This window comes from Rhipicephalus microplus, chromosome 6 (assembly GCF_043290135.1).
Source record: "Rhipicephalus microplus isolate Deutch F79 chromosome 6, USDA_Rmic, whole genome shotgun sequence".
NCBI classification, from domain to species: domain Eukaryota; kingdom Metazoa; phylum Arthropoda; class Arachnida; order Ixodida; family Ixodidae; genus Rhipicephalus; species Rhipicephalus microplus.
In genome coordinates this window covers 58870153-58880090 of record NC_134705.1, presented here as the reverse complement: position 1 = coordinate 58880090, position 9938 = coordinate 58870153, and the positions used below count along the sequence as shown (strand labels likewise).

General features: G+C 43.5%; 1 protein-coding gene across 1 annotated transcript in view; it reads left to right on the top strand.

Annotated features, from left to right (window-relative positions):
• Positions 1-6523: 6523 nt before the first annotated feature.
• LOC119167635 (uncharacterized) overlaps positions 6524-9938 on the top strand; it is a 78706-nt gene continuing 75291 nt past the window's right edge. The window contains exon 1 of the mRNA XM_075865992.1: positions 6524-6906. Within this exon, the coding sequence (XP_075722107.1) occupies positions 6717-6906 (190 nt within the window). The 5' untranslated portion in view covers positions 6524-6716. The remainder of the gene's footprint in view (positions 6907-9938) is intronic.

Genomic DNA, 9938 nt, shown 5'->3' with positions numbered 1-9938 from the left:
TTCAAATATCAATATTTATCTGAAAAAATTTCAAAATATTCTTTCAAACTTCATATACACAGTTTTTTTTCCCCATTCCAACGTATGAATCCCTTTCCAACAACGTTTTGGGTATCATATGCGGCGAGTGTCAGATTGTTCATTGGCATGTTATTTTTCTTTGTTTTCACTCGAATCCTAATGTAATTCAGGCTAAGAGGTAAAGGTTTTTGGGTCTTCTGTGATAATTCTTGCCCTCAAGAACAAAGCATATTTTGAAAAATAACTCTGGTGGTTATACTGTCAATGGTTTTTAAAATTATATCTTTGCGTACTTCAACCACTTTGAGCACCTATCTATCTATCTGTGTGTGCGTCAATTTATCTATCTGTCTGTCCGTCCGTCTATCTATCTATCTATCTATCTATCTATCTATCTATCTATCTATCTATCTATCTATCTATCTATCTGTCTGTCTGTCTGTCTGTCTGTCTGTCTGTCTGTCTGTTTGTCTGTCTGTCTGTCTGTCTGTCTGTCTGTCTGTCTGTCTGTCTGTCTTTCTGTCTTTCTGTCTTTCTGTCTGTCTGTCTGTCTGTCTGTCTGTCTGTCTGTATGCCTTTCTGTCCGTCTGTCTATCTGTCCGTCTGTCTATCCGTCCGTCTGTCCATCCATCCATCCGTCTGTCTATCTGTCCGTCTGTCTATCTGTCCGTCTGTCTGTCCATCCGTCTGTCTATCTGTCCGTCTGCCTATCTGACCGTCTGTCAGTCTGTCGATCTATCTATCTGTCCGTCTGTCTATCTACCCGTCTGTCGATCTATCTATCTGTCCGTCTGTCTATCCGCCCGTCTGTCTGTCTATCCGTCTGTTTATCCGTTCATCTGTCTGTCTGTCCCACCCATCTGTCCGACCGTTTGTCTGTCCGTTTGTCTGGCTATCTGTCCATCCGTCTATCTTTCCATTCATGTGTCCGTCCGTCTGTCTATCTGTCCACCCGTCTGTCTGTCTATCTGTCCATCCGTCTATCTGTCCGTCTGTCTATCCGTCCGTCTGTCTGTCCGTCTGTCTGTCTATCCGTCTGTCGATCTATCTATCTGTTCGTCTGTCTATCCGTCCATCTGTCTTTCTGTCTATCCGTCCATCTGCCTGTCCGTCTGTCTGGCTATCTGTCCATCCGTCTGTCCGTCGGTCTGTCCATCCGTCCGTCCGTCTGTCTATCTGTCTATTCGTCCATCCGTCTGTCTGTCCGTCCGTCCGTTTGTCTGTCTGTCTGTCTGTCTGTCTGTCTGTCTGTCTGTCTGTCTGTCTGTCTGTCTGTCTATCTATCTATTAAATCACCTATGTCTGGGTGCCCTCACGATCACTCCCTTAGCTTAGGGTAATGCAAAATTAGTGTGGGTGGGTAAGATGGTTTGATGAATATGACTCACTGGTCCTGACATGAATACTTTCACAATCCCGTCACGAAAGCCATCAAACCCTTCTCGCCACAGCTTTTTTTAACGCGTGAGCGTTAAGCTGTCATTGGCAACGTGGACTCTACGAATGCAAATAATAAACCTTTGTGTCCTCGCAGAGAAATCGAAGCCAAGCAGTCTGCGTGGAAACAGAGTATTCTACTACAGAGCCACGCCAGGTCTTTGAAATAATTTGCAAGAAGACCCAAACGTTCATGAAACGCCAATGCTGATTCCAGTGTTGACTATCCAATTTCTCGCATATATTTTGCGCCACTTCATAATGTTTCACTAAATAAAAATTTACAACAGAGTCACCTTGCATAGCATTGGTTCCCATGTTACGTGAGATCTGCCTGTTTTTTTTTCGTTTTTTTTTTGCGGGCAGTAGCGCAAGTCGATATGTATGTCACGAAATAATCCTAATTTGGTATTGCGAAGCGCCAGTACTATGAAAGCAATCGAGTAGTTCTTATAAAGCATTATGTAAATAACACTCCGCAAATGCAGGAAAACAATAGTTGGCCTCGCGCGGCTCGGCCTCCTGAAAGCTTCGCAGCGCTTGCGGAGCGCAAGGATTGAACGCAAATGCACCCACTCACACAGCAGCGCACCATGCGGGTGCCGCCGGCAGTCATCATCTGCGGGGCCATCTCCTAGCCCGCGCTCAGCACACTAGGCAGTATATTTCTAGACACTGTACTATAACCAACGCACGCTGGTATAACAAACGTTGTAGGGATGGATGAATAAATGAATGGATGGGTGGATGGATGGATAGATGAATGGATGGATATGGCTGTACCCTTTAGACCGGGCGGTGGCTAACACCACCAAGCCGTAATACTTAGTGAACCAAAAACTAGATTTCTTTTTTTTTAAATAGTGAAGTTGAGGATTCGTACTTTGCAGTGAATGGTTTAATTTTCTTTAATTTTCACTCGTGCCTTGACTTTAACCACCAATCAGATAACCTCCTTCTAGTTAATTCTACCCACTTAAAGTCTATTTTGCCCTCCCTATCCCTAAACACCAGTGCTTTGAAAAACTCTGCGCCATCATCCTGAACTATAGGGTGAAACCCTTTACAGAACATTATCAAGTGTTCGGCAGTTTCCTCCTCATCTCCACAAGCACTGCATACTGTGTCTACCCCTTCGTATTTGGCCCGATATGTCTTGGTTCGCAATACTTCCGTCTTGGCCTCAAACAGAACTACTACGAGTATTATCATAGATCCTTTCCTTGGCAATTTCCTGCTTAAAAGTTTGATAGATCTCTAGTGCGGACTTCTTAATCATGCCGATTCTCCACATATCGGTCTCAGCTTCCTTCACCTTCTTCTTAACCGATAATTCTTTTTGGTTTGGCCCCCTTCTTTTTTCTAAATATTTACCAGTCAATTTTTCTGGTTCGCTTCCTCCATTTTGTATCGGCATTCTTCATGTACAAGTAGCTGAATACCGTCCTAGCCCAACGCTCGTCCCCCATTTCTTTCAATCGCTTCTCAAATTTTATCTTGCTGCTAGCTTCCCTGCCCTCAAATGATGTCCGGCTGAACCTCTTTTTCCAAACTTGCTTGCTCTTTCTTCTCCGCTGTTCTGGTTGCAGATGCCTTACTGTTCTCTCCGTCGGCCGCTCCTTTGTTCACCTTGGCTAGTGCTTCCTCGGCGGACTTCAGCTTTTCTCCCATTGCCCTCGTTTTTTCTTGCCCTGCCGCCAACGCATTCTCCAGCTCGGTGATTTTCAACAGCAGTTCACTCTGGGCAGCCATCATTTTCTCCATTTTTTCCTCGACCTCACATTGCCTACACTTCGCGTCAGCCTCCTCTCCATTCGGTTCTGCACTTGGGTCCATTTTGAAACTCACCCCGCATCCTGAACACTTTAAAGCCTTTTAACCATGTCTTATGACACAAATTTTTCTTAAGACTTGACTCACTCGATAATTACAAAGCACGATACCTGCCCTACGAGAAAGTCTAAGCTCTAATACAAACATTTGCGTGTTCAATGTACGTGCACCTCCCCCACGGGGTGGCAGGAGAAAAAAAACACAAACACACCCACACACGCACAAACTAACAAATACCTGGTGACTGACCCACGGAAAAGCTGTAAAATGTAATAAGTGCTACAAAGATTTTAACTGCTGCCTTATTAATTATAAGGCGAGCTCAGAACATGCAAAGCCACTTATCTGCGCGGTCGATCGGGAGCGCTCAAGAAACACGTCTACCCACCGTGCCAGTCCAAACTGAACCATGCGACTCCAGCGCCACCGCTACTATCACCCGCCGGAAAATCAGTCGAGATACGGCGCGGCCGCCTCGTTCACTCCACTGCCCCCTTGTAGTACACTGTAGCCCGGCTACGGTCAACGCCTCCTAGAACTCACTCTAGAATCGCACTGATCCACTTCTTGAACATTGTTTCATATTTCGGAAATGAGAACACTTGCAGCTTGTTTCCTGTCTTGTAATTGCTCGTACAGATAGGCACACAACACTATTTGGAATGTCGAGGCCTGCGTGCCGCAGAAGAAGCACTAGAAAAACAGGACAGGAGCTACTGGTTCGACGAACTGGCCACAATCAGCAAGAGAGGAAATGTGCTGTCGGGGACTGGGGAGAAGACGGTACAAAGGGGCCGGTTTGAGGAGCAGGCTCGTAAGACGGCGATCGCTGACGTCACCTGAGAGAGCGCATGCTTTGAAAAATACTAAGGAGGTGTTGCTACGGTGGGCCCAGCCGTGGAAGTTGTTTCCTTCCTCAGCGCCTCTACCCTCCTTAATGCCATCAACCTCCTCTAAGTGACGTCGTGGTTTTGGCGGGCAGATTTGTTTAAGACAAGCGGTGAACTCATCGTCAGATCCACCGTCGTAAAACTCCGCCGGCCTCCCTCAGACTGAGGCTTACCTAAGTATAACTCAACCGGACTGACTCAGACTCTGACTCACGCCTCAATCTGAGTCTTTCAATTCCTCTGATAGACTCAACAGTGAGTTTGCCGACTTATAATCGGAACACATCTCTCATTAACGTCACGTGTTGATGAAAAACTTTTGTGTGCATTCACGATGGCGAAATATGGAAGAATGAGGAAGGGTAGAAGGGTGGTTGCTATGCCGACATAAATAATATGAATGATCTTTACCGATTACGTAAGAAGAAACCTACGAAAAACACGAATACAGCGTAGGAACCAGGAAAGACAAGTGCTGGACTTAAAACTAAATGTTATTAAAAAAAGGCCCTACAAAAATTAACCCGAAGCACATGCTTAAAAAGGCTATCTAAACTACAGTTGCACAGTTAAGTGTAAATTTTTTTCCAACAAATGCTTCAAGGTGGCATGAAACAGCCGATTTCCATGGAATAGCAAGATATCAACGCCAAGTATACCCGCCATCTATACCGCGAGTCCTTTATCTGCGAGGAAAGCTGGGGGAACGCTAACACGTGACATTTCGCTCTGTTTTTGTTTCGAAGGCTTCACAAGTTTCGCGTTCAATCTCTTTTTTTCCGTTGCCAATGACATTCAATGATTTGAAAGAAATTCCTTTGTCATGTGGCCGTGTCTACAGAGATCGGATGGGTAGAGGCCTAGTAACACGTATAGGCAGTGTAAACATCCTTCAGGCGCAAAACTGACCTCTTCGCTAGTCTCTGCGTTCTCAATATATCAGTGTCATCGGCAAAGGGAGAAATATATTGAATGTGAAGATCTTGAAGCCTTCAAAAAAAAAAAAGGGGGGGGGGGGGCAAAGTGCAACGCGCATGTATAAGTGATCCTTCAGTTGTCCTTACAGCTATATATAAGAAATTCGCGTTTCTAGATAGCGGGTGCAGGTGTTGATGATCATGGAAGTGTGCTTTTTGTCCAATTTTGACACGCTTCTTGCCTTTGTAGTGTTAGGTGTGCAGCTGTGAAACGCCTCAGCCTATTTTTTATGACTGCGCTTCTGGTGCATGGGTTTGTGGACTTTCCGCCATAAAGATTTCGCTCGATGTCCTGTCAGGTTGAGCTCCTTAGTTTGTTCTTCCAAAATTATAAACCAACTCGTCGAGCAAGCTACGTATGTGGTGACCTTTTTGAAACATGTTGGTGACAAATCGGCATCTATAGTTAGTTGTATTAAGTGCGAGATTATAACTGGTGAAAGAAAGACAGATTACTTGGGTTGATAGCACGCCGTGGAGCATCACATGGTGTGTCGAACAAAACTCGTTGAAAATACTAGCCCACGCTTCAGAGTTTTGTCTGCATTCATCTTCTGTGTGCTACTTCACAGTTCACACTAACTTAATTTATGGTGATCACCATTTCGTCCAATATTGATGATCTTGCTCAACCTGCCGATACAATGGGGATCGTTTCTGTTTGATAGATCATTTCGTATAATAATTGTCATTATTTTACTTTTATTTGTTTATTAAAGGTCATGCATGTGATCCAGTTTCCTATCTCATTTTTTTTTCGTAAGTATGCCCTAAACAGCTAGCCCTTCCTCAGTTATAACAATATTTTCCATACCCATCGCACTTCTACCCAGCTCGTCCCAAATTTTGGCCCCCACCCTTCGCATTTAAACTGCCTCTGTTCTTCGACTCGCTTGCACAGTCATAATCATGGATATTCCAGTACCGACTTTTCACACATTTCGTCAATGTTTAAAACCGCATCACGTATTACATATTCTTGTCAGCTAGAATATGTCGACAGTCCTCGCCAAACACCACCGTTAGCGCTGTAACTGACAGGGATTCGCTGAAATAAAGTTAACTCAAAAGTATCTTGAAATTCACGTTTAAATATAATCCAACATTATTAGGAGCACTCGGCAAGCTTTTTTTATAGTCCACTTATTTAACTTGAAATGGCAAGTAAACCAATTTTGATGCGTTTGCGAAGCGGACGGAATTAAGGCCAGGCTGGTGACATTGGTGCAAAATAAACGTGGGTTAGCTGAAAAAAAAAAATCCTCTTTAAATGGCGCGCCGAGAAAACACGTTGGCGTCGGCGGCGTAGCAAAAACTAACGGTGGTGGCGCGCCTACCTGTCGGAGCACACCTCTACCCTCTAAACTGTTTTGGACCGCTCACAGCAATTCGTGGCTCACAGTAATTCCAGTAGGCCACCATGGTCAATCGGTCACGTGATCAATTGCATAGTCACGTTGGTTTGTTGTTTTGGCGGGCAGATTTGTTTACGACGAGCGGCGAGGTACCTTTTGGCGGCGTGCTTTGGCGGTGACAGCTTCCAAGTTGACAACGCACCATGTTCGTCTACGTGGAGTACAAGCCTTCACTCAAGACTGGCGTTGTGGAACACACGCGTATTCACTGCTCTCCCATGGAACCTTTCAATCCAAAGGACGTGAATGACTTCAGCTGTTCGAGGACTTATTATGTTCGGTCGTGCCACAAAGACAGGCTCTACGAAGCGATCAAAGTCATCCACATTACAGGTAAGCCGACAAATGCGCATTCTGGCATATATTCCTTTCTCCTGTACAATCGGTTAAGCGAACCGCCTCCATAAATCTAGTGTCTAGGGCAGGGTTCTGTTAGGTACGGTAGAACCCGTGGTGCAGTGCTAATCGAGATTGAAACGGATCGGAATCCGATTTCTCAGCAGAGCGTCCTTTCGCAGCTCCTGTAACGAAACCGATCACGATTAAGCAGTTCGATCAGGGCCAGGCCCGATCGCGATAAAATGTAACCGTGTGACAGCGGTATTGCTGCAGCAGTTGAAGAAGTAGTCGGCTCGCAGGGCATAGCGTACAAGCTGCTTATTGTAAAGTAATGCTGCGCGGGAGCTATATTATGCCATCAAAATGTGAGGAAAAAAGGCGGTCGTCATAGCAAGTTCTACGGAAAGATCACCCTTGTTTACAAACAGCTTTTCCTGCCAGCCCTGTGGAACGTGCATGTGTTTGTATGTGTTCGTATAAACTACGGTTCTACTTTGTCCAACATTTTTCTGGTGTTTTGCACCTCGTGAAAGGCAACCCTCACAAAGTCTTGATTAATCCGTGCACCAATAACATGACATACTGTGGTGGGAATTTTCGTACACGTAAATACATGAGAGAAATTTGGTATGCAGAGAAAAATGATAAAGTTTCTGATCATAACTACAAGATTGTGCGAGCATAAAAAATACGTGCATAAAGGATGATCCACAAATGTACAGCAATGTGAGAAATTTACTCGACCACAAATAGAAGAAGGAATAACACAATGTATTGAACTAGAAGATAAAACATTGAACACTTGTACGTATGTACCTCCCAGCTCATTCAAAGAAGTTTGTGTGCATACCATTTTTTTTTGCACGCTCGTTTAACCATGTTGGTAATGTGTATATTAGCATTCACTCTCCATAAGTTGGGCAATATGTAGGGAAAACTTTATCTCAACCTTGCTGACGATTTCAGAAGAAAATTCTGTCCAACATATGTTGTGATAGTAATGTGGGGTTAGACAGTGTGGAGTCCCATTCTACACTATTCATTGTGGAGTTAGGTCTACAATCCTAAGTTTTTTGAACATGCCCTCTTTCTAACTTAGGTAAGGAAGCATAGAAGGTATAAATGTTTTGAAAAATGTATTGAAAAAGGTATAAATGTTTTGTATAAATGTATTGAAAAAAAAGTTTTTTGACATTTGTTTTGTTGTTCAATAAACCAGTGCACCATAGGTAAGTGTAAAGAAAATTAAGCATTGTTCAAGACATTTTGTACCCAAAGGAGGGACGTAAAGCTTTGTGAAAGCATGACACCGACTACTTCTGAGAAGTTTTTTTTTTTTGCCTTTAATTAGTATGAGAGTTCCAGGACAGGTTATTATAGAAAAACACCCTTTGCATTTAGAAACTCTAAATCTACCACTTCATAATTGATGTTCTGCAAAGAATTCATTTCACAGGTGAAAGGAAATGACCATAGTGTTAAACACTGTATACGCACTGTACCATGACCTGACTTCAACGTCTCGTGCTCCTCGAGTAGATCACGCGCCTTTTGGTTACTTGAAGCTCGTGCCACCCGAGCTCGTGAATGTCGCTCTTTCCAGATATCATCTGATACATAGCAAACACAGAACACCTTCGAGGCTGTCCTCTATTTCTGTTGGCCACACTTGTCAGCACGCCTAAACAATGAGGTGGCTCCAGACACTACAAAAGATTGTTCTTTTAAATAGGATACTGCATATTTCAAAGCTAATTTGTGATTCATTCGCTTAAGTTGTAATAAGGCATCCACACCTTCAGAGTTATACCACATAGTTTTGCCTTCGAAAACTCTTCCAGTTACTAAGAGCACGTAGAAAAGAAGCTCTGGCTCGTTCCTCTTGGTTTCCGTCATGAATTTCGGTCCCATCTCTAGGACCTGATGTGCACACCGTCTTGAAAAGGGATGTCTTTAGGAACGAGAAGAACTCCCACTGATGCCAGGTTTTTCATGAACTATTTCTCGTGGGAATTTAACTTTCCTCATCATCTTCACTTGCTGTGTTGACTTGCTGATGTGGTTAGCCACACAGTACCATGGTCAACGAGGCAACCCTTGTATATCCATGAATAGCTAGTTTCACTCTTCGTAAAAAGGTGGAGCTTCCATTTATACCTTGGTTACGGCAACATCTTTTTGTTGTGATTAGTCGGTGAACAAGAAACCATTACTTCTTCTCGCAAGGAAGCCCTTTAGCGGCATCTGTTTTTTTTTTTTCTTCTTCATTTCAACATTTACGCAATGTCTATGTCACATGCCCATTTAAGAATTTTGTTTTATGGGTTTGTCACAACGATTCACTAAAAGCTTCACTGTTGAATGATAGCGAACGGCATAAGCCTCTAACGAGAGAGCAGGTTTTTAAGAAATGCATCTTTAGCGACGCAACTGTCTTGTCTGAAGCATCAATTGAAAGCCCTCGTAAGGTCAATGTACTGAGAATGAAGTTGTAAGGATCCCCTGCTTTTTTTCCACGATTGCTTTTGTTGCACTGTTGAAGATGTCGTCTCCTAGCAACTTCCTAAAGATTGTCCCCCAATGTGTGCCAGCCTCGAAACACATCGATTGATTGTTTGAGGGGTTATATATAGATTTACTACATGCGCTTTAGATGGATATTTGCCACTGTTGCAGGTAGATAGGAACAGAGGTTCAAGTGGGCCCAGTGATCTCTTGGATCGGCCCACCTTGAAGAAGTCTTGCATGTCAAAGTATATGGCTGGCCGTGCTGCTGGTTTAAAGTTCGACATATTATTAGTAATATCAAGACTATTGATTTCCGACAAGGTCCCTGCACATTCATGACCACACAATTGTATACTGGGAGTTATGTCATATAAGGTTTTCATTTATCTGACATTCTTTTTTGTTTGTTTTGAAAAAAAAATAGCTGAGCAACTTATTGTAGTATGTACAAGTGCATGATGCCCTTACTTATGCATATTCAAATGAACTACTTGATTTGGTGACCATTTTCACTGTGA